The sequence below is a fragment of the Bombina bombina genome, chromosome 1 (assembly GCF_027579735.1).
Source record: "Bombina bombina isolate aBomBom1 chromosome 1, aBomBom1.pri, whole genome shotgun sequence".
NCBI classification, from domain to species: Eukaryota; Metazoa; Chordata; class Amphibia; order Anura; family Bombinatoridae; genus Bombina; species Bombina bombina.
Window position 1 is genome coordinate 752,103,466 of NC_069499.1, and position 26,187 is coordinate 752,129,652.

The following is a 26,187-nucleotide window of genomic DNA, read 5'->3' on the forward strand; positions in this document are numbered from 1 at the left end:
ATAGGCTAAACGTATTATGCTACGAAGCCAGAAAGAGAGAGAGGTAGCAGAAGCTTTTTGAACTCTCCTCTGTCCAGAATAAACGACAAACAGGGAAGAAGTTTGGCGAAAATCTTTAGTTGCCTGTAAATAAAATTTCAGGGCACGGACTACGTCTAGATTGTGTAGAATGAAGCAGCACCACCAAACAGCGTTTCTTCAAGGTGTTTTATTCAGCTTGAGGAGTAGCCAGACCCAATAAAGTTAAACAACAACGTTTCGGACACAGTCTTTAGTCATGTATGGCTAAACTATACACATAATCATCTTTAAATACCCTCCTAGCCCCACCCACACACCTGTGAAATTTGTACATTCAAAATTAACCCCTTACATACCACTCAAGGTACACAGGTAATTATCAGCAAAAAACATTTCAGTAATTTTCAGGTGAAACACACCAACCTTATATATATTAAAGTATAATGTGGGGGGTGGTATACACAAATGCACACCACACCCTTTAGGGTGCGCCTCCCAATTGCCAAAAAATAATAATATAAGGTAAATAATATAGAACCTAGACAGATAACAATATACTCGAATAATAAAGCACTGAATACAAACAGTTGCACAGGATAGAACACCAAACCAGTGAACTATACAGTAGGTATAGGTATATTAATGTCCATTCATCAAACAAGTCCCACTATCTGGCGGCAGCACTCTGTCAAAGGATGGTCGTCCTGATGGTTAGAAACTGCAAATAGAAGAACACAGAGGCGCCACAATGGCCCAGTACCACCAAAACAGAGAGATAAGTATATAGAAGGCACTATATATACTCACAAACATCAAGCACCCAGATGGTGCTAGTGGGGCAGGCTGAAACTTCACAGTAGTCCAGCTCACTGATAGACCTCCAAACAGATCCAGTCGGTGTTCCTTGAGGGCCTAAGATCCTATGCCTAGAAAAGAGAGAGGCAAACCAACAATACTAGGCCATGTTGGTTTGCCTCTCTCTTTTCTAGGCATAGGATCTTAGGCCCTCAAGGAACACCGACTGGATCTGTTTGGAGGTCTATCAGTGAGCTGGACTACTGTGAAGTTTCAGCCTGCCCCACTAGCACCATCTGGGTGCTTGATGTTTGTGAGTATATATAGTGCCTTCTATATACTTATCTCTCTGTTTTGGTGGTACTGGGCCATTGTGGCGCCTCTGTGTTCTTCTATTTGCATATATTAAAGTATAGTTAAATATACATACATATATCAAGTAAATTAGCAGAACAGAATCCATAATCATCTGTAACAAAAGAGAAAAGAAAGAAATTAAGAAACATTGTATCCAATAATATTTAAAGGCATACAGATAGGTCAAAATCCCTATTCATCCCATTAGGGTGTAATGTCCCCAACTTATTAATCCAGAACATTTCTCTACTCTTAAGGATTTTGGCTCTATCCCCACCCCTTCTAGGGACTGGCACATGCTCTATCACTTGAAATCTTAACTGATTAAGGTTATGTCCAGCAGACAAAAAATGGCACGCTACAGGGGCATCAAGTTTTTTTGTCCTAATACTGCTTTTATGTTGAACCATACGTTCACGGACACTACGGGTGGTCTCTCCGACGTACCCCAATCCACAGGGACATTTAATCAAGTAAACCACATATTCTGTGTTGCATGTAAAATAATCCTTAATAGAAAACATATATCCAGTCCTAGGATGACTAAAGGTGGGGCCTTTAATTATGTTGTTGCAGTTAGAGCAACCAAGGCATGGGAAATTCCCCCAATTTTTCTTGCCTATATAGCTCTGCACCCCCCTCTTTTTAAGGGGGCCAATATCTGCTCTGACAAGTGAATCTTTAAAATTTCTACCTCTTTTGTAGGCCGGCATAAAGGGTTTAGAAAACTCCAAAACATCAGATTCACAGGTCTGTAACACATGCCAATGCTTTAATAAAATTTTCTGAACCTTTAAACTTAAATGGGAATATTGGCTAACAAAAACCAATCTATCAGATTTTTCTGTCCCCTTTATCTCTCTTTCCTCATTATTCTTTTTAGTTAACAGGGATTGTCTAGTTGTGGCAAGAGCATACTCAAGTTCTGATTCAATTAATTCCTTAGGGTAACCCCTTGCTAAAAACCGATCCCCCATCTCTCTCAATCTTAATTTAGCCAAATATTCATCAGACACAATCCTTCTGACCCGAAGGAATTGGCTTCTGGGTAAAGATTTGAGAAGAGATGGAGGGTGGGCACTGGTATAGTGGAGGAGGGTGTTACAGTCTGTTTCTTTTTTATATAAATCCACAGATAAGCCCTGTGGAGTTTTTGATACTCGAGTATCCAGAAAAACCACACTCTCCTCACTCCACACCAGTTTGAATTTAATTCTAGTTGTAGCAGAATTTAAATCATGTGTAAAAAACACTATAGCAAAAGTAGAAAACACCCTGTGAGACAAGGTTTAACTAAAAAAGAGTTGATTTCACTGAATGGGTTAAAAAATAATGAACAGCTTATCATTAAGTGGGCGGATAAGGGAGGGGCCACTGTACTTATGGATAAGGAATAATCATTGTTACAGATGATTATGGATTCTGTTCTGCTAATTTACTTGATATATGTATGTATATTTAACTATACTTTAATATATATAAGGTTGGTGTGTTTCACCTGAAAATTACTGAAATGTTTTTTGCTGATAATTACCTGTGTACCTTGAGTGGTATGTAAGGGGTTAATTTTGAATGTACAAATTTCACAGGTGTGTGGGTGGGGCTAGGAGGGTATTTAAAGATGATTATGTGTATAGTTTAGCCATACATGACTAAGGACTGTGTCCGAAACGTTGTTGGTTAACTTTATTGGGTCTGGCTACTCCTCAAGCTGAATAAAACACCTTGAAGAAACGCTATTTGGTGGTGCTGCTTCATTTTTGTTTCTACATTTGTATTTGTGGGTTCTGGCAGGAAGCTGGACGCTGGCACACCTTAAAACATTCCCTGTGCTGGATATATATGACTATTAGATTGTGTAGAAGACGTTCCTTCTTTGAAGAAGGATTGGGGCACAATGATGGAACAACAATCTCTTGATTGATATTCCTATTAGTGACTACCTTAGGTAAGAACCCAGGTTTAGTACGCAGAACTACCTTGTCTGAATGAAAAATCAGAGGAGAATCACAATGTAAGGCCGATAACTCAGAGACTCTTTGAGCCGAGGAAATAGCCATTAGAAACAGAACTTTCCAAGATAACAGCTTGATATCAATGGAATGAAGGGGTTCAAACGGAACACCCTGTAAAACGTTAAGAACTAAGTTTAAGCTCCACGGTGGAGTAACAGTCTTAAACACAGGCTTAATCCTGGCCAAAGCCTGACAAAAAGCCTGAACGTCTGGAACTTCTGACAGACGTTTGTGTAAAAGAATGGACAGAGCTGAGATCTGTCCCTTTAAAGAACTTGCAGATAAACCCTTTTCTAAACCTTCTTGTAGAAAAGACAATATCCTAGGAATCCTAACCTTACTCCATGAGTAACTCTTGGATTCGCACCAATGTAAGTATTTACGCCATATTTTATGGTAAATTTTCCTGGTAACAGGTTTCCTAGCCTGTATTAAGGTATCAATTACTGACTCCGAAAACCCACGCTTTGATAGAATCAAGCGTTCAATCTCCATGCAGTCAGCTTCAGAGAAATTAGATTTTGATGTTTGAAAGGACCCTGAATTAGAAGGTCCTGTCTCAGAGGCAGAGACCAAGGTGGACAGGATGACATGTCCACTAGATCTGCATACCAGGTCCTGCGTGGCCACGCAGGCGCTATTAGAATCACTGATGCTCTCTCCTGTTTGATCCTGGCAATCAATCGAGGAAGTATCGGGAAGGGTGGAAACACATAAGCCATCTTGAAGGTCCAAGGTGCTGTCAGAGCATCTATCAGAACCGCTCCCGGGTCCCTGGACCTGGACCCGTAACAAGGAAGCTTGGCGTTCTGGCGAGACGCCATGAGATCCATATCTGGTTTGCCCCAACGCCGAAGTATTTGGGCAAAGACCTCCGGATGAAGTTCCCACTCCCCCGGATGAAAAGTCTGGCGACTTAGGAAATCCGCCTCCCAGTTCTCCACACCTGGGATGCGGATCGCTGATAGGTGGCAAGAGTGAGACTCTGCCCAGAGAATGATCTTTGAGACTTCCATCATCGCTAGGGAACTCCTTGTCCCTCCTTGATGGTTGATGTAAGCCACAGTCGTGATGTTGTCCGACTGAAACCTGATGAACCTCAGAGTTGCTAGCTGAGGCCAAGCTAGAAGGGCATTGAAAACTGCTCTTAATTCCAGAATGTTTATGGGAAGGAGACTCTCCTCCTGAGTCCATGATCCCTGAGTCTTCAGGGAATTCCAGACAGCGCCCCAACCTAGCAGGCTGGCGTCTGTTGTTACAATCGTCCAATCTGGTCTGCTGAAGGGCATCCCCTTGGACAGATGTGGCCGAGAGAGCCACCATAGAAGAGAATTTCTGGTCTCTTGATCCAGATTCAGCATAGGGGACAAATCTGAGTAATCCCCATTCCACTGACTTAGCATGCACAATTGCAGTGGTCTGAGATGCAGGCGTGCAAAGGGAACTATGTCCATTGCCGCTACCATTAAACTGATTACCTCCATGCATTGAGCCACTGACGGGTGTGGAATGGAATGAAGGACACGGCAAGCATTTAGGAGTTTTGTTAACCTGTCCTCTGTCAGGTAAATTTTCATTTCTACCGAATCTATAAGAGTCCCTAAGAAAGGAACTCTTGTGAGTGGCAATAGAGAACTCTTTTCTTCGTTCACCTTCCACCCATGTGACCTTAGAAATGCCAGTACTAACTCTGTATGATACTTGGCAGCTTGGAAACTTGACGCTTGTATCAGAATGTCGTCTAGGTACGGAGCTACCGATATTCCTCGCGGTCTTAGTACCGCCAGAAGAGAACCCAGAACCTTTGTGAAGATTCTTGGAGCAGTAGCCAACCCGAAGGGAAGAGCTACAAACTGGTAATGCCTGTCTAGGAAGGCAAACCTTAGGTACCGGTAATGATCCTTGTGAATTGGTATGTGAAGGTACGCATCCTTTAGATCCACTGTGGTCATGTACTGACCTTTTTGGATCATGGGTAAGATTGTCCGAATAGTTTCCATTTTGAACGATGGAACTCTTAGGAATTTGTTTAGGATCTTTAAATCCAAGATTGGTCTGAAGGTTCCTTCTTTCTTGGGAACCACAAACAGATTTGAGTAAAACTCTTGTCCGTGTTCCGACCGCGGAACCGGGTGGATCACTCCCATTAGAAAAAGATCTTGTACACAGCGTAGAAACGCCTCTTTCTTTGTCTGGTTTGCTGACAACCTTGAAAGATGAAATCTCCCTTTTGGAGGAGAAGCTTTGAAGTCCAGAAGATATCCCTGAGATATGATCTCTAACGCCCATGGATCCTGGACATCTCTTGCCCAAGCCTGGGCGAAGAGAGAAAGTCTGCCCCCTACTAGATCCGTTTCCGGATTGGGGGCCCTCACTTCATGCTGTCTTAGGGGCAGCAGCAGGTTTTCTGGCCTGCTTGCCCTTGTTCCAGGTCTGGTTAGGTTTCCAGGCCTGTCTGTAACGAGCAACAGTTCCTTCCTGTTTTGGAGCGGAGGAAGCTGATGCTGCTCCTGCCTTGAAGTTACGAAAGGCACGAAAATTAGACTGTCTAGCCCTTGGTTTGGCTCTGTCTTGAGGCAGGATATGGCCCTTACCTCCAGTAATGTCAGCGATAATTTCTTTCAAACCGGGCCCGAATAATGTCTGCCCCTTGAAAGGTATGTTAAGCAATTTAGATTTAGAAGTCACATCGGCTGACCAAGATTTTAGCCACAGCGCTCTGCGCGCCTGAATGGCGAATCCGGAATTTTTAGCCGTAAGCTTAGTTAAATGTACTACGGCATCAGAAATAAATGAATTAGCTAGCTTAAGGACTCTAAGCTTGTCTATAATTTCATCCAATGGAACTGAGCTAATGGTCTCTTCTAGAGACTCAAACCAGAATGCCGCCGCAGCCGTGACAGGCGCAATGCATGCGAGGGGTTGTAATATAAAACCTTGTTGAGTAAACATTTTCTTAAGGTAACCCTCTAACTTTTTATCCATTGGATCTGAAAAGGCACAGCTATCCTCCACCGGGATAGTGGTACGCTTAGCCAGAGTAGAAACTGCTCCTTCCACCTTAGGGACCGTCTGCCATAAGTCCCGTGTGGTGGCGTCTATTGGAAACATTTTTCTAAATATAGGAGGGGGGGAAAAAGGCACACCGGGCCTATCCCACTCCTTGGTAATAATCTCTGTAAGCCTCTTAGGTATAGGAAAAACGTCAGTACACGCCGGTACCGCATAGTATCTATCCAGCCTACATAATTTCTCAGGGATTGCAACCGTGTTACAATCATTCAGAGCCGCTAATACCTCCCCTAATAATACACGGAGGTTCTCAAGCTTAAATTTAAAATTTGAAATGTCTGAGTCCAGTTTATTTGGATCAGATCCGTCACCCACAGAATGAAGCTCTCCGTCTTCATGTTCTGCCAATTGTGACGCAGTATCAGACATGGCTCTAACATTATCAGCGTACTCTGTTCTCACCCCAGAGTGGTCGCGTTTACCTCTAAGTTCTGGCAATTTAGATAAAACTTCAGTCATAACATTAGCCATGTCTTGTAAAGTGATTTGTAATGGCCGTCCTGATGTACTTGGCGTCACAATATCACGCACCTCCTGAGCGGGAGATGCAGGTACTGACACGTGAGGAGAGTTAGTCGGCATAACTTTCCCCTCGTTGTCTGGTGAAATTTTCTTGACATGTACAGATTGGCTTTTATTTAAAGTAGCATCAATGCAATTAGTACACAAATTTCTATTGGGCTCCACATTGGCCTTTGAACATATTGCACAAAGAGATTCCTCTGTGTCAGACATGTTTAAACAAACTAGCAATTAGCCTAGCAAGCTTGGAAAATACTTTTCAAATAAATTTACAAGCAATATAAAAAAACGTTACTGTGCCTTTAAAAAGCACACAAAAACTGTCACAGTTGAAATAACAATGAACCGGATTAGTTATAGAAACCAAATTTTCACAGTAAATGCATTAAGTTAGCAAAGGATTGCACCCACTAGCAAATGGATGATTAACCCCTAATACCAAAAAACGGATAACAATTGAAAATATAAGCGTTTTTATCACAGTCAAAGCACAGTCTCACAGGTCTGCTGTGAGTGATTACCTCCCTCAAAACTAGTTTTGGAGACCCCTGAGCTCTGTAGAGACGTCCTGGATCATGCAGGGAGAAAAAGGCAGACTGTGACTGAATTTCTACTGCGCAATAAAGCGCCAAAATAGGCCCCTCCCACTCATAATACAACAGTAGGGGAAACTCAGTAAACTGATTTAATTCAAAACAAACGACAGCCATGTGGAAAATAACGCCCAAAAATTTTTTCACCAAGTACCTCAGATAAATAAACGATTAACATGCCAGTAAACGTTTTAAATATAAATTATGAAATGTTATTAAAAAGCCTGCTGCTAGCCGTTCTCACTGCAGAATAGGCTAAAAGTTATATGTATACAGTATTTTCTTAGTGAAGTGCCATTCCCCAGAAATACTTCAGTGTAAACATACATACATATCAGCCTGATACCAGTCGCTACTACTGCATTTAAGGCTGCACTTACATTATATGGGTGTTAGCAGTATTTTCTCAGTCAATTCCATTCCTTAGAAAATAATATACTGCAACATACCTCCTTGCAGGTGAACCTGCCCGCTGTCCCCTGTTCTGAAGTTACCTCGCTCCTGAGAATGGCCGAGAACAGCAAATGGATCTTAGTTACGTCCGCTAAGATCATACACAAACTCAGGTAGATTCTTCTTCTAATGCTGCCTGAGAAAAAACAACACACTCCGGTGCCATTTAAAATAACAAACTTTTGATTGAAGAAATAAAAACTAAGTTTAACAACCACAGTCCTCTCACACGTCCTATCTATTAGTTAGGTGCAAGAGAATGACTGGGTATGACGTAGAGGGGAGGAGCTATATAGCAGCTCTGCTTGGGTGATCCTCTTGCACTTCCTGTTAGGGAGGAGTTAATATCCCATAAGTAATGGATGACCCATGGACTGACTACACTTAACAGGAGAAAAAAACATTTTTTATTATAGAAAACTGCACCTTTATACCAATGGCTGGGGCACTCACCACCTCCTAGACCCAGACAGTTAATAGAGGAAATGCTCTCCTCAGGTTCAAGTCTCAGCCAGAATGGAGGAAATTAACATAGACCACTCCCGGTCACATGGAGTGCAAGACAGTTCTTCCCCTGTTATTACAAGTAATAATACAAGTTATTACAGCAAGTAATAGGAGCTATAGGAGCAACACTTTCAAAAAAGAAAATGAAACCAGATTGTTCCAGCCAAAAACACACAGTCAGCCCAGGAAAAAATATCACAAAGCAGCATGTAAATAATTAATACACTGATTAATTAACTCCAACTGTTCAATAAACCCCCTTCAGAGGATAATAACCCTGGATCCTATCAAGGTATAAAGGAGCCACACTGTGACCCTGTTATAGCGTTTTATGTGTAAAAATTTAAACAATCTTACCTCCAGGATCCATGCTGTGGAACAGAACACAGCCTCTCAAGTGTGACAGTCTTATAGCAGCACTCCTGACATGGACTTGAGTGAGAGAAAGCAGGTAGTGAAACTTGTCAACACGGATTGCTTAGGAGCTGTTAGCAGCATCTCCAGACTCTAACTTTCATCAATACTCTCACTGAGAGGTTGACATGACTACTTAAAACTCCTGTCCTATCTCAAAGGGCAGATACTCTCCCGAATCCTCTGCCACTTCTCTGCCACCTCCTTACGTGATGAAAGGCAAAGAATGACTGGGGTAATGAGGAAGTGGGAGGGATATTTAAGCCTATGGCTGGGGTGTCTTTGCCTCCTCCTGGTGGACTCTCTCTATCTTAGGAATTAAAGTATATTATCTATATTTTTTAACAATAACAATTCTGGAGTGGACTCTACATTTAAGCATATTTGTCCAGTTTTTAGTAATATAAATTATAACTTCTTGACCTTCCTGGCCACCAATCAGCAAGCGCTATCCAGGGTGCAGAACCAAAAATGGACCTGCTCCTCAGCTTTCATTCCTGCTTTTTCAAATAAAGAGACTAAGAGAACTAAGAAAAATTGATAATAGGAGTAAAGTAGAAAGTTGCTTAAAATTGCATGCTCTATCTGAATCATAAAATAAAAAAATTGTGTTTAGTATCTCTTTAATTTCCTACAGTAACTTTTTAACGAGAGGTATGTAAAAAAAATAATATTATCTATATGAAACAAACTATAAAGATTTTCAAATGATTTAACCTGATATGAGTCTAAGGGCTAGATTACGAGTGGAGCACTATCGTATCGTTAGTTCGAGGAGCATAAACGCGATTGCGAGATCACAGTGTTCTTTACCCTCAAATCCATATTGCAAGTGGCCCTCCGTTACCGCGATTTAGTTTGCACGTACTCATAGTAATTTATGCTCTCCATATTTTCTATGGGCAGCATTGAGCGGTAATGTTTCCTCGTTTTACAAGTTGAAATTAAATGCAATCGCTGAAAGTAATCACATTTACCGCTCTAACTTTTAATGTGACCTTAAAGGTCGCGTAAAGAGTTTGTCCGAAGGAAACAGTTGCACTAAACTACACTATTAACCCCTAACCCGCCACATCCCCACATCACAAACTACTCCGCTACACTATTAACCCCTAAACTGCCACACACCCACATTGCAAACTACCCTTCTACACTATTAACCCCTAAACCGCCACCACCCCACATTGCAAAGTAACTTTCTACAGTTAACCCCTAAACGGCCACATACCCAACCGCAAAGTAACCCACCAACATTTAAAGCCCCTAACCTAACCCCCTTTAAGTTACCCCAAAACAGACTAACCTTACTTTTACAAAAAAAATACCATTACTTAAAAAAAAACAAAAAAAACTAACATTACTAAAAATTACAAAATAACTACTGTTACATAAAATAACAAACAAATTACCAAAAAAAAAAAGTTATGCCTATTTATGACCCCACTAAAAATAAACCCACCCCAAAATAAAAAACCTCTCCTAACAGTAAACTACAAATATACTGTAGCTCTTAAAAGGGCCTTTTGTAGGGACCTAAAGTGTAGAGAGTACTTTGCGATGGGCTATGTGGTGGTTTAGGGGTTATTAGAGTAGGGGGCTTATGTAGATATACATACTAGTCTTCTGCAGAACATTCATACAATCCTGTGCTACATACTGGTCTTCTGCAGAACATTCATACAATCCTGTGCTACATAATGGTCTGCAGAACATTCATACAATCCTGTGCTACATACTGGTCTGCAGAACATGCATACAATCCTGTGCTACATACTGGTCTTCTGCAGAACATTCATACAACCCTGTGCTACATAATGGTCTGCAGAACATGCATACAACCCTGTGCTACATAATGGTCTGCAGAACATTCATACAATCCTGTGCTACATACTGGTCTTCTGCAGAACATTCATACAACCCAGTGCTACAGACTGGTCTTCTGGAGAACATTCATACAACCCTGTGCTACATACTGGTCTTCTGCAGAACATTCATACAACTCTGTGCTAAATACTGGTCTTCTGCAGAACATTCATACAACCCTGTGCTGCATAATGGTCTGCAGAACATTCATACAACCCTGTGCTACATACTGGTCTTCTGCAGAACATTCATACAACCCTGTGCTACATAATGGTCTGCAGAACATTCATACAACCCTGTGCTACATACTGGTCTTCTGCAGAACATTCATACAACCCTGTGCTAATAATGGTCTGCAGAACATTCATACAACCCTGTGCTACATACTGGTCTTCTGCAGAACATTCATACAACCCTGTGCTACATAATGGTCTGCAGAACATTCATACAACCCTGTGCTACATACTGGTCTGCAGAACATCCATACAACCCTGTGCTACATACTGTTCTGCAGAACATGCATACAATTCTGTGATACATACTGGTCTTCTGCAGAACATTCATACAACCCTGTGCTACATAATGGTCTGCAGAACATTCATACAACCCTGTGCTACATAATGGTCTGCAGAACGTTCATACAACCCTGCCAGATTACAAATGGTACACTTTTTAGCACTTTTCCTCGAGCGATAACACTACCAGAACTAGTAAAGATTATTAAAGTATTACCAGTCGAAAGTAAAACTTTTTTGCATGAGCAAAACCCAATGCGAATCCTGGTATTAATATGGAAGTTTTTAAAGCGAATCCTGACATTAATATGGCCAAATTGTAATATATCCAGCTGCTTTACTTAAAGTTTGTGCAGCATTTAGTAGGTAGAGAGTGTTTTTCTCTTGCTCCCTTCTTACCCCCAGGGTTCCAGTATTTCAGGCTTCTCTCTCTCTTGGCGCACAGAGCATGAGGTGATTGGGATCTGGGATGTGGACCCATGCTCTTCTCCTTCGGTGGCTTTGGAGCATTTGACGGACAGTGAACACTGTAAAACCCGCTTTCACCTCCATGGGAGCCCTGGCGTATATTCCCAGAGCCTAGGGGATTCAGTTAGGCCTCAGCATGTCCGCAAGAGTGCACTATTTTGCACAAAGCACCCAAGCCCTTTCTCTGGAAACTGCCTGTGTTAGATCATTTTAGCACCCTATGACTGCTTCTAAGGGGTTCAATTAATAGTTCAAGTCAGTTTCAACAACGCACTTATGGTCTGGAGCTCAACCTGGCCAATGAGGCAATCGGGGAAAGCATGTGGTTGAAGCCACCAATCACTAGCCATCTTCAGCTCTTTGCCAACAGTGCACTATAGATCTGAGGTAAAACAAGATAGGTATAAATAGTATGTGATATGAAGGGAACCTGACATTCCAAATTGTATTCAATAGTCATTTCACACACACGTGGTAAAACCACACTGATAAATTTCAAACTTCAAGTGTGTTTAATAAGTATCAAAAAGACCATTGTTTTCATATACAAGGCAAAGACGAGTAGCTTATCTTCAGGAATGCAGCAAATATAGTTTAAAAAAAATCTGCATAAATACTTCTGATCATGTTGCTCACTTATTAAAGGGACATAATACTCATATGCTAAATCACTTGAAACTGATGCAGTATAACTGTAAAAAGCTGACAGGAAAATATCACCTGAGCATCTCTATGTAAAAAAGGAAGATATTTTACCTCACAATTTCCTCAGCTCAGCAGACTAAGTTCTGTGTAAAAAGTTATACTCAGCTGCTCCCAGCTGCAGGTAAAAAAATTTAAAAAATTAAGAAATGAACAGCAGCCAATCAGCATCAGCAGTGCTGAGGTCATGAACTCTTACTGTGATCTCATGAGATTTGACTTAACTCTCATGAGATTTCATAGTAAGCTTCCTTTACCTGATTGGTGAAATAATATGAGAGTGCACGAAGCTCATCCTTTCAGTTGTCCCGGGACAGACACACTATAATGCTGCTTACAAATCCTTTACAATGGGAGGTGGCTACTGAGGAACTTTTGAGGTAAAATATCTTTCTTTTTTACATAGAGATGTTCAGGTGATATTTTCTAATCAGCTTTTTACAGCTATACTGCATCACTTTCAAGTGTTTAAACATTTGGGTATTATGGCCCTTTAAGTTCCAATTATATACCCAGCATGCTGCTTCAGTACAATAAATACTGTTGAATGATTGGGCAGCCACTTAATGGTTAAATCCTGAGCTTTTTTTTAGTAAACATTTTAAATCCATTTAAAAAGAAAATATTTAATGTAAACAATATATATTTTTATGACTATTTCTAAGAAACAGTTTAAAATATCACACTCAAAATAAACCAAAATAGAACTTTATAATTTTATTACAAGACCAGAGACTCCTATTTTTGCATTAATCTTTCTTTACTACTCAATGCAGCCTTTAAAGAACAATAACATTAAAGATAAATAACATAAAACATAATAAGAATCTAACAGAAGCTTATTAGAATGAGAGAAAAAACAGCCAATCAGCACAGAGAATAGCCTATAAACTGAGTACACAGCAAACACTCTCCCTCTTTCTTTTGCTGCTCAAAACAGATAAGTTGTGCATTATATACATGTTCATTGACTCTTGTATATATTTTGTTTTGTAATATTTTGTAGCCTCATTAAAAAACCTTGCTGAATGTTTTTTTTTCCCTACTATTTTTTTTTTCTTTTTAGCAAATGTCGTTTTTCGTTTTATAATATTAAATTCCGTTTTCTTACCCCTTCTGGCTAAACCGTTTTCCATTTGACTGAGCTCTTCTTGTTTATGTGTCTTATGTGTCTCCTCTCCCTTCCTGCTCCTGTCTTGGCCGTTCCGGCGCCATTTTGTGGGCCGTCCCCCTCCCTCCCTCCCGCCCATTCACGCTGACGCGTAATTTTACCTCAGTCAGCCAGCCGCAGCTTTCTAGGTGGTCGAGTTGTAACATTGTTTGTTGTTACACTCGATATTAGTGAAAAACCCAGTAAAAAAATTCCTTTTGCAGGCCTGTATTGCCATCTACTGGCTATCATTATATATATTATTGTGAATTGTTTCACTTTTGTGATAAACATTTTTACCCTACATACTAATTTAACTTCAAGTTAAAATCTTTATTGCCATAATTTTCTGCAAATATTTATATATATCTATATTAATTTATATATTATATTAAGGGAGTTATTTTTAATTATATTTATTTCTTACATATTGTATTTGGTTCAGACATATTTTAATTCCACAATGTCTGAAATTCAAACAGATACATCTCCCTTAACATTACAAACTGTACAAAATATGATAGACTCTTCCATGAATAATTTATTTGATAAAATGTCCTCTTTGATGGGAGGAAAGCAGAAAAAGATTTCTTTAAAAAGAAAAAGCCCATCTATTGCCTATAAAGCAAGCAAAAAACTTATTGAAAAATCTCGACAGCTTTTAGCTGATCCTATTGTTCCTCACAGCAAAGGAAGAAAAATCGCTGTTAATAGAACCCTGCACCCCGAGGGTAACCAAACGGGGGATACTTACATATGCAAAAAATTTAAATATAATGATAAAGATATTTCAAAAAATCCATCTTCAGAATCAGAAAATTCAGATGGTGATGAATATAGAGATATAAATTCTGATAATTTCAATGAATCGGATAACTCCGACGGCCCCCCTGCGGCCAAAAAACAGAAAAAGAAACTTAAAAAGTTTTATGATTACAGTGAGGACGAGGAAGATTTTGTTGACTGTCTGGGCAACCCTAGATTCAAACCAGACGAATTACACCATCCCCGGTCCGCCGAGTGGTGTCCCCCCATAGACTTAGCCAAATTTATTGATTATCAATTACGTAAGCCCCTGAAAAAACAAACCCGTAACAAGATGAAGGCTGAATGTCCTCGCCCCCTTTTACCTAAAAATGCATCTATCACCCCAGAGGTTGACCCCAAGATTTTAAAATGTATTGGCTCCCCTGGATACAAATTGAAAAAAGGGGTAGACAGATCCTGGAAAATTTGCCAGGACAAACTTCTGGATTCTGTCGGCCCTCTGACTAAACTATTTGAACTGTCCGAACAAGGAATAGCAGAAAATTGTCCTTTGGACCCTTACGTAGTCAGGGAATGGGTCCAAAGACTGCTTTGCTTTATCGGAAATACCAACTGTGCCATGTCTGGTGAAAGACGTTGGAACATTTTAAGGAAAATAGATCCCAAAATTTCAGATTTCTCCTCAAGCAATATCGCATCCGATAAAAATGGTCTTTTATTTGGTGATTTATATTTAAAAGATCTTAGCCAATACATAAACACTTTCTCCAATTTGAATAAAGTAAAGACATCAGTGAAGAAAATTTTCTACCCTAACCAAAGTTTTTCTGACAGAGCCGGGAGAGGCAGAGGCCGCTTTCCCGGCCGCCAATCCTATTTATCAAGGTCTCACTACTTTCCCCATCAACCTCAATACCACCAACAATTCCAGACTCAATACCAAAGAGGTTATTCAGAACCATCTACCTCTTCCTTCTTCCCGACAAGAGGTCGCCCTTGGACCCAGAGAGGTTTCAGGACCAGAGCCAGAGCTAGACAAGCTTCTGGTAAGTTCTTTATTTCCTCCTCTTCCTTTTTTCCCAGAAAAAATTGGTGGCAGACTCGCCCTGTTTGCCCAAAATTGGGCTTCAATTACTTCAGATCCTTGGGTCTTACAAACAGTTTCAGGTATTCTCATAGAATTTATATCTCCCCAATCCAAATCTCTCTTCCTCATCCCATTCATTTTTCTCGAGAGGACGCTCTTTTGGTCAAAAAATAAATTTCAACTCTTTTTTCCAAAAAAGCGATTCTTCCGGTTTTCCAATCCCAAGATTTTTACCTGAGCAACTTGTTTTTAGTAAAAAAGAAGAACAATCAGTTCAGGCCGGTCATAAATCTGAAGACACTAAATGCTTATGATGTATACCATCATTTCAAAATGGAAGGAATACACTTACTAAGAGAGTGTTTAAGAGAAAACGATTGGTTGGTTCGTCTGGACCTCACAGACGCCTATCTAACTGTTCCAATCGCTCAAGAACATTGGAAATTTCTGACATTCCGCTGGGAAGACCAATTTTGGAACTTCACTTGTCTTCCTTTTGGCCTGTCTTCCGCCCCTTGGATCTTCACCAAGTTACTCAAACCTGTAGTGGCTTGGTTGAGACTTCGAGGTATTCATCAGATAATTTACTTAGACGACATTTTAATAATAGACCAAGATTTTTATTCTCTTCAGAATCATTTAACTTCCACAATTTCCTTACTAGAATCCTTAGGCTTCATTGTGAACAAACAGAAGTCGGTTCTTTATCCTACAAAATCTTTAATTTTCTTAGGATTTCAAATCGACACAGTGCTTTCCACTTTGAGTCTTCCATCAGACAAAGTGAAGAACATCAAAAAAGAAATTTCAAAAACTTTATCAAAAGATTCAGTCCCCATCAGAACTATAGCCAGAATAGTAGGTTTACTATCATCCTCTATTCAGGCTGTTTTTCCTGCCCCCTTACATTACCGAGAACTTCAAAGATTGAAAATTCTTCATTTGAGGAAAGGGTTTTCCTATTCTCATTTGATTCCTTTGTCTACAGAAGCCAAAGAAGAACTTTCTTGGTGGCTTTCTCATTTGGAAGCCTTGAATGGGAGAGCCATTTTTGGCAGAACTCCAGACTTTGTCATAGAATCAGACGCCAGTCTTTCAGGCTGGGGTGCGCGCTGTGGTCCTTCCATCACGGGTGGCAAATGGACATTGGAGGAGAAACGTTTCCATATCAATTGTTTGGAATTATTGGCTGGCTCGTTTGCAGTCAAAAGTTTTGCCAAATTTTCTTCTCCAGTTTCTATTCTCCTGCGCATGGACAATATTTCAGCGGTGCAGTATCTCAATCGTTTGGGAGGCACCAAATCGTGAAACTTGTCCAACATAACCAAAGAGTTTATTCATCTTTGTTTAGACAGGAATATTTCCATTGAACGCAGCAGCAGACTGGGGATCTTGTTATTTAACAGATTCCAGCGATTGGAGATTAGACAGGAAAGTTTTTCTATCCCTTCAATCTCTCAGAGGTCCTTTTTGTTTAGACCTTTTTGCGTCCAGGACCAATTTCCAAATTTGCCCATATTTCAGCTGGCGCCCGGATCCAGAGGCAGCGGCCATAGATGCTTTCCTTCATCCATGGCCTCCTCAGAAAGCTTATGCTTTCCCTCCCTTTTCAATGATCCCGAGGACAATTTCAATGGTTCACAGGGATCTCCTTTGCCTTTGCCTGACAATTGTGACTCCCTTTTGGCCAACCCAATCATGGTATCCCTCCCTTCTGGAGATGACCATCAATCCCCCAATTCTTTTCCCCCCGCTTCCTCACCTGTTAGTCAACCCAGAGGGCGATTATCACAGTCTAATTCGCCAAGGGTCTCTTCTCCTGATAGCATGGACAATATCAGGGGACCCTGGTCCCTCCAAGGTCTTTCGGAGGGAGCTAGGTCCCTCATTCAAGATTCCTGGGCCCCAGGTACCCGCAAATGTTATTTTGCCGCATGGTCAAAGTGGTCTAGCTGGTGCCTGCGCAGGAACTTGGATCCCGTTTCTTCTGATTTAAACGATATTGTTAACTACCTTTCCCACCTTTTTGACTCAGGTCTGGCTTACAGAACCATTAATGTTCATAGGTCAGCCATTTCGGCCAGACATAATTTAATTAATAACCTCCCTGCCGGCAAACACCCTTTAATTTGTAGAATTCTTAAAGCCATTAGATTAAAACGTCCTTCTGTTCCCAAGCACCAATTTTTCTGGGATGTAGACCTAATTTTCTCCCTTTTCAAATCTTGGCCTGATAATAATTTATTATCTCTGAAACAACTTTCTGCTAAACTTGCTACTCTTCTTTGTCTAATTTCTTTCAGAAGAGTATCTGATGTGAAAGCTTTAGATTGGAACTCTAAACGTTTCTCTCCTGAAGGAGTTACTTTCTTTCTTTCTCGAAGAACTAAAACTTTGTCTACATCTATTTTCTACCCTTATCTTCCTTTCGAATCTTCTCTGTGTGTGGTTGAATGCCTAAAGTCATATGAATCTAGAACATTATCTTTTAGGAAATCTGACTTTAACCAACTTCTAATCTCTTTTGTCCCTCCTCACGCTTCCATCACTTCTACTTCTATTGCTAGGTGGGTTAAATGGGTCATGAAAGAGGCCGGTATTAACATTTCTTTCACTGCGTATTCTGTCAGAGGTTCTGCGGCTTCAAAAGCCTTTTTAAAAGCGGCTCCTCTTCAACAAATTTTACTTGCAGCAGACTGGTCTTCTGATTCCATTTTTAAACAATTTTATTTCAGACCCATTCAACATGCCTCTCTTAATTTATTTTCCTAATATGCTTTAAACTTGCAAAAAACAGAATTTATGCTTACCTGATAAATTACTTTCTCCAACGGTGTGTCCGGTCCACGGCGTCATCCTTACTTGTGGGAATATCTGTTCCCCAACAGGAAATGGAAAAGAGTCCCAGCAAAGCTGGCCATATAGTCCCTACTAGGCTCCGCCCACCCCAGTCATTCGACCGACGGACAGGAGGAAAAAATAGGAGAAACCATATGGTACCGTGGTGACTGTAGTTAGAGAAAATAATTAATCAGACCTGATTAAAAAACCAGGGCGGGCCGTGGACCGGACACACCGTTGGAGAAAGTAATTTATCAGGTAAGCATAAATTCTGTTTTCTCCAACATTGGTGTGTCCGGTCCACGGCGTCATCCTTACTTGTGGGAACCAATACCAAAGGTTTAGGACACGGATGAAGGGAGGGAGCAAATCAGGTTACTTAAACGGAAGGCACCACGGCTTGCAAAACCTTTCTCCCAAAAATAGCCTCTGAAGAAGCAAAAGTATCGAATTTGTAAAATTTGGCAAAAGTGTGCAGTGAAGACCTAGTCGCTGCCTTACATATCTGATCAACAGAAGCCTCATTCTTGAAGGCCCATGTGGAAGCCACAGCCCTTGTGGAGTGAGCTGTGATTCTTTCAGGAGGCTGCCGTCCGTCAGTCTCGTAAGCCAATCGGATGATGCATTTAAGCCAACAGGAAAGAGAGGTAGAAGTCGCTTTTTGACCTCTCCTTTTACCAGAATAGACGACAAACAGAGAAGATGTTTGTCTGAAATCTTTTGTAGCTTCTAAATAGAATTTTAGAGCACGGACTACGTCCAAATTGTGTAACAAACGTTCCTTCTTTGAAACTGGATTCGGACACAAAGAAGGTACAACTATCTCCTGGTTAATATTTTTGTTAGAAACAACCTTTGGAAGAAAACCAGGCTTAGTACGCAAAACCACCTTATCTGCATGAAACACCAGATAGGGCGGAGAACACTGCAGAGCAGATAACTCTGAAACTCTTCTAGCAGAAGAAATAGCAACCAAAAACAAAACTTTCCAAGATAACAACTTAATATCTATGGAATGTAGAGGTTCAAACGGAAACCCTTGAAGAACTGAAAGAACTAGATTTAAACTCCAGGGAGGAGTCAAAGATCTGTAAACAGGCTTGATCCTAACCAGAGCCTGAACAAATGCTTGAACATCTGGCACAGCTGCCAGTCGTTTGTGTAGTAAGACAGATAAAGCAGAAATCTGTCCTTTTAGAGAACTCGCAGATAATCCTTTATCCAAACCTTCTTGCAGAAAGGAAAGAATCTTAGGAATTTTTATCTTATTCCATGGGAATCCTTTGGATTCACACCAGCAGATATATCTTTTCCATATTTTATGGTAAATCTTTCTAGTTACCGGTTTTCTGGCCTGAACCAGAGTATCTATCACAGAATCTGAAAACCCACGCTTTGATAGAATCAAGCGTGCAATCTCCAAGTCCTCAGCTGGAGGGAGACCAGATTTGGATGTTCGAATGGACCCTGAACAAGAAGGTCCTGTCTCAAAGGTAGCTTCCATGGTGGAACCGATGACATATTCACCAGGTCTGCATACCAAGTCCTGCGTGGCCACGCAGGAGCTATCAAGATCACCGAGGCTCTCTCCTGTTTGATCCTGGCTACCAGCCTGGGAATGAGAGGAAACGGTGGGAACACATAAGCTAGGTTGAAGGTCCAAGGTGCTACTAGTGCATCCACTAGAGTCGCCTTGGGATCCCTGGATCTGGACCCGTAGCAAGGAACCTTGAAGTTCTGACGAGACGCCATCAGATCCATGTCTGGAATGCCCCATAATTGAGTCAACTGGGCAAAGATCTCCGGGTGGAGTTCCCACTCCCCCGGATGGAATGTCTGACGACTCAGATAATCCGCTTCCCAGTTTTCCACACCTGGGATGTGGATCGCAGATAGATGGCAGGAGTGATCCTCCACCCATTGTATTATTTTGGTCACTTCTTTCATCGCCAGAGAACTCCTTGTTCCCCCCTGATGATTGATATACGCAACAGTCGTCATGTTGTCTGATTGGAATCTTATGAATCTGGCCTTTGCAAGCTGAGGCCAAGCCCTGAGAGCATTGAATATTGCTCTTAGTTCCAGAATGTTATCGGGAGAAGAGACTCTTCCCGAGACCATACTCCCTGAGCTTTCAGGGATTCCCAGACCGCGCCCCAGCCCACTAGACTGGCGTCGGTCGTGACAATGACCCACTCTGGTCTGCGGAAGCTCATTCCCTGGGATAGGTGGCCCAGGGTTAGCCACTAACGGAGTGAATCTCTGGTCTTCTGATCTACTTGAATCACTGGAGAAAAGTCTGTATAGTCCCCATTCCACTGTTTCAGCATGCACAGTTGTAAAGGTCTTAGATGAATTCGCGCAAAAGGAACTATGTCCATTGCTGCAACCATCAACCCTACTACTTCCATGCACTGAGCTATGGAAGGACGTGAAACAGAATGAAGAACTTGACAAGCGCTTAGAAGTTTTGACTTTCTGACATCTGTCAGAAAAATCCTCATTTCTAAGGAATCTATTATTGTTCCCAAGAAGGAAACTCTTGTTGACGGAGACAGAGAACTTTTTTCTATGTTCACCTTCCATCCGTGAGATCTGAGAAAGGCCAGAACGATGTCTGTATGAGCCTTTGCTTTTGAAAGGGACGACGCTTGTATTAGAATGTCGTCCAAGTATGGTACTACAGCAATGCCCCTCGGTCTTAGAACCGCTAGAAGGGACCCGAGTACCTTTGTGAAAATCCTTGGAGCAGTGGCTAATCCGAATGGGAGGGCCACAAACTGGTAATGTTTGTCCAGAAAGGCGAACCTTAGGAACTGATGATGTTCTTTGTGGATAGGAATATGTAAGTACGCATCCTTTAGATCCACGGTAGTCATAAATTGACCTTCCTGGATAGTGGGTAGAATCGTTTCCATTTTGAACGATGGTACCCTGAGAAATTTGTTTAGGATCTTTAAATCCAGAATTGGTCTGAAGGTTCCCTCTTTTTTGGGAACTACGAACAGATTTGAGTAAAATCCCATTCCTTGTTCCATCATTGGAACTGGGTGTATCACTCCCATCTTTAACAGGTCTTCTACACAATGTAAGAACGCCTGTCTCTTTATTTGGTTTGAGGATAAGTGAGACATGTGGAACCTTCCCCTTGGGGGTAGTTCCTTGAATTCCAGAAGATAACCCTGAGAAACTATTTCTAGCGTCCAGGGATCCTGAACATCTCTTGCCCAAGCCTGAGCAAAGAGAGAGAGTCTGCCCCCCACTAGATCCGGTCCCGGATCGGGGGCTACTCCTTCATTCTGTTTTGTTAGCGGTATCAGGCTTCTTGGTCTGCTTACCCTTGTTCCAGCCTTGCATCGGTTTCCAGGCTGGCTTGGACTGTGAGGCATTACCCTCTTGCTTAGAGGATGCAGAATTAGAGGCCGGTCCATTCCTGAAATTACGAAAGGAACGAAAATTAGACTTATTCTTGGCCTTGAAAGGCCTATCTTGTGGGAGGGCGTGGCCCTTTCCCCCAGTGATGTCTGAGATAATCTCTTTCAATTCTGGTCCAAAGAGAGTTTTACCCTTGAAGGGGATGTTAAGCAATTTTGTCTTGGATAATACATCCGCTGACCAAGACTTTAGCTAAAGCGCTCTGCGCGCCACAATTGCAAACCCTGAATTTTTCGCCGCTAATCTAGCTAATTGCAAAGCGGCATTTAAAATAAAAGAGTTAGCCAACTTAAGTGCGTGAACTCTGTCCATAACCTCCTCATATGGAGTCTCTCTACTGAGCGACTTTTCTAGTTCCTCGAACCAGAACCACGCTGCTGTAGTGACAGGAACAATGCACGAAATGGGTTGTAGAAGGTAACCTTGCTGTACAAAAATCTTTTTAAGCAAACCCTCCAATTTTTTATCCATAGGATCTTTGAAAGCACAACTATCCTCGATAGGAATAGTAGTGCGCTTGTTTAGAGTAGAAACTGCCCCCTCGACCTTAGGGACTGTCTGCCATAAGTCCTTTCTTGGGTCGACCATAGGAAATAATTTCTTAAATATAGGAGGGGGAACAAAAGGTATGCCGGGCTTGTCCCACTCCTTATTCACTATGTCCGCCACCCGCTTGGGTATAGGAAAAGCGTCGGGGTGCACCGGAACCTCTAGGAACTTGTCCATCTTGCATAATTTTTCTGGAATGACCAAGTTGTCACAATCATCCAGAGTAGATAACACCTCCTTAAGCAGTGCGCGGAGATGTTCTAATTTAAATTTAAATGTCACAACATCAGGTTCAGCCTGCTGAGAAATTTTTCCTGAATCTGAAATTTCCCCATCTGACAAAACCTCCCTCATGGCCCCTTCAGATTGGTGTGAGGGTATGACAGAACAATTATCATCAGCGCCCTCCTGCTCTTCAGTGTTTAAAACAGAGCAATCGCGCTTTCTCTGATATGCAGGCATTTTGGATAAAATATTTGCTATGGAGTTATCCATTACAGCCGTCAATTGTTGCATGGTAATAAGCATTGGCGCGCTAGAAGTACTAGGGGCCTCCTGCGTGGGCAAAACTGGTATAGACACAGAAGGAGATGATGTAGAACCATGTCTACTCCCTTCATCTGATGAATCATCTTGGGCAACTTCATTATCTGTGACAGTATTGTCCTTACATTGTTTGGACGCTATGGCACAATTATCACACAATTTTGAAGGGGGAGACACATTGACTTTCATACATATAGAACATAGCTTATCTGAAGGCACAGACATGTTAAACAGGCTTAAACTTGTCAATAAAGCACAAAAACCGTTTTAAAACAAAACCGTTACTGTCTCTTTAAATTTTAAACAGAGCACACTTTATTACTGAATATGTGAAACAATATGAAGGAATTGTTCAAAATTTACCAAAATTTCACCACAGTGTCTTAAAGCCTTAAAAGTATTGCACACCAATTTTCAGAGCTTTAACCCTTAAAATAACGAAACCGGAGCCGGTTACAGATTTAACCCCTATACAGTCCCAGCTACAGCCTTTGCTGTGACTTTACCAAGCCCAGAGGGGAATACGATACCAAATGACGCCTTCTAGGAACTTTTCCAACTACTTTCAGGTCCTCACACATGCATCTGCATGTCTTGCTCTCAAAAACAACTGCGCAGTAATGGCGCGAAAATGAGGCTCAGCCTACAACTGGGAAGGCCCTTCCTGACTGGAAAAGGTGTCTAACATAGTGCCTGACGTTAAAAAACGTTCCCCAAGTTTATAAGTGTGAATTATCAGCATAAACATGTATAACATGTCCAAATAAAGCAATCGATTTAGCCCATAAAAGTGTCTACCAGTTTTTTAGCCCATATTAAGCCCTTTATTCTGTTTGAGACTAAGAAAATGGCTTACCGGTCCCCATGAGGGGAAATGACAGCCTTCCAGCATTACACAGTCTTGTTAGAAATATGGCTAGTCATACCTTAAGCAGAAAAGTCTGCTAACTGTTTCCCCCAACTGAAGTTACTTCATCTCAACAGTCCTATGTGGAAACAGCAATCGATTTTAGTTACTGTCTGCTAAAATCATCTTCCTCTCACAAACAGAAATCTTCATCTTTTTCTGTTTCAGAGTAAATAGTACATACCAGCACTATTTTAAAATAACAAACTCTTGATAGTAGAATAAAAAAACTACAACTAAACACCACATACTCTTAACCATCTCCGTGGAGATGTTGCCTGTGCAACGGCAAAGAGAATGACTGGAGTGGGCGGAGCCTAGGAGGGACTATATGGCCAGCTTTGCTGGGACTCTTTGCCATTTCCTGTTGGGGAAGAGATATTCCCACAAGTAAGGATGACGCCGTGGACCGGACACACCAATGTTGGAGAAATAGGAGTCTCTGGTCTTGTAATAAAATTCCGATTATCCTAATATTTTGAAGGTATAATCTAGATTTTATTAAAGACACAGAGACGAGTATTTTCCCTCCTCAGAAATAATTATGTTTTTTCTCCCACCCTATTTTTTATGATATGTTATTAATATTTTTTGTCTTTAACAGTATCCATGTAATTTCAATCCATGCTCACCTTCTGGATTCTTCCCTACAACTCAGAAGTGTCATCTTTCAACCATTGAATTCTGGACATCTTTTTGGCCTTCGATCAAGTTCAACTGTTCATGGAACTCATTCTATCAACTCTACAGGAAAATGGCGTTTGTTATCCTTTGTTGTTTCGGACGTTTTGGATTCTTCATGATGCTTAATATTTAATTCTTTTTGAGCATCGACTAGAAAGAGGGAGAGTGTTTGCTGTGTACTCAGTTTATAGGCTATTCTCTGTGCTGATTGGCTGTTTTTTCTCTCATTCTAATAAGCTTCTGTTAGATTCTTATTATGTATTATGTTATTTATCTTTAATGTTATTGTTCTTTAAAGGCTGCATTGAGTAGTAAAGAAAGATTAATGCAAAAATACTCGTCTCTGTGTCTTTAATAAAATCTAGATTATACCTTCAAAATATTAGGATAATCGGAATTATTTATTATTAGTTATAATACAAAAAATTAACCTGCTTATAATAAAAATGTTAAAATTGATTTAGGTGTTTTAATTGTGCTAAATTATATGGTTATTATTGACAATCATAACAAATACTTTTCACAAATGACAATATTCTAAAAATAAAATAAAAGTAAACATTCTAACAAAACAATTATTGGAGTCTGCAAATTATTTTGTTTTAAATGAAAACAAAACTAATGCCTGAAAACCCCCATTAGTGCTTACCAAAACCTCACAGGTTACAAAAATTGGAATTCCATCACCAGCCTTGTAACCAACAATCTAGGAAAAGAAAAAGATAGAAATAAATCAATACATTATACGCATTTTAACCCTGGTTAATTCAGTAATGTATTAGATTTAAATATGCTATTGTTCATTTAAAAATGATAAACCTTAGAGGAATATTACATTTAAAATAAAGGAAATAAATATTATTGTTCTATTCGTGTTGTCTTATGTGTCAGTTGTGGGCATATAGGTTTGTATATGTAGAAACTTTGCAGACTTTTTTATTCCCTTTCCCTATATTTACCATTGTCTTCCTGATGCTTTAGTTATGTTTCTAGCTGGAGTATGGTACTATAGTGTGTAACACTCTAGCCTGGAGTATGGCACTATAGTGTGTAACACTCTAGCCTGGAGCATGGTACTATAGTGTGTAACACTCTAGCCTGGAGTATGGTACTATAGTGTGTAACACTCTAGCCTGGAGTATGGTACTATAGTGTGTAACACTCTAGCCTGGAGTATGGTACTATAGTGTGTAACACTCTAGCCTGGAGTATGGTACTATAGTGTGTAACACTCTAGCTTGGAGTATTCAGGGTTTTGTGCAAATAAATAAAGACTCTGCACATTCTCAATGAGGGTTATGGCTGCAAAAGTCTAGCCAATCATGTTACGATTGTCATGCAGCCAACCAGGTAAATCGTTTTAGGCCTAACAAACATGAGCTGTGCCCTCCCTATTTGGTCTCCTCATTCAGCATCTAGCTAAACCTCTTAGGTATAGTATTTTTTTCTGATCAGGGAAAATTTTGGGGGTATTGAAGGGAATATAGGCGCAAGATTTTATGAGTAGTGAGTCCAGCGAGTACCCTGCAGTTCACAATAACGTATATCCTTGCCATGTTCTCAGGTTGCATGTTCAATATTATTATTGATATTATTTCCTGGTCTATGTATTTAATAGCATACTCTTTATTAAATGCTGTCTTTGTAACATTTTTTTTTCTTGTAAAATCATATGCACAGGTGGGCAGTTGTTTTCACTGTTTTACACAAATGCATGTTTACTTTATATGTTGTGTGTGCCATGAACAGCCAAGGATGTCAAATTCTTCCATATTTGTAAAAAATATATATGCTGTGGTTAGAGCAAAACTTATAGTAAAATTCAGGCAGAGTCTAGGGAGTGGTTTTGAAGATAGGCATTTGAATATACCACCCATAGGTTAAAGGCTCTGTTTTATAATCTATCAATACTCCATGGTAAAT

The 26,187-nt window shown here is 40.6% G+C and overlaps 1 protein-coding gene across 1 annotated transcript in view; it reads right to left on the bottom strand.

Annotated features, from left to right (window-relative positions):
- The window catches only part of LOC128645944 (protein ATP1B4-like), a 218,859-nt gene that overhangs the window by 31,990 nt on the left and 160,682 nt on the right, over window positions 1–26,187 (bottom strand). The window contains exon 7 of the mRNA XM_053699290.1: window positions 24,914–24,970. Within this exon, the coding sequence (XP_053555265.1) occupies window positions 24,914–24,970 (57 nt within the window). The remainder of the gene's footprint in view (window positions 1–24,913; window positions 24,971–26,187) is intronic.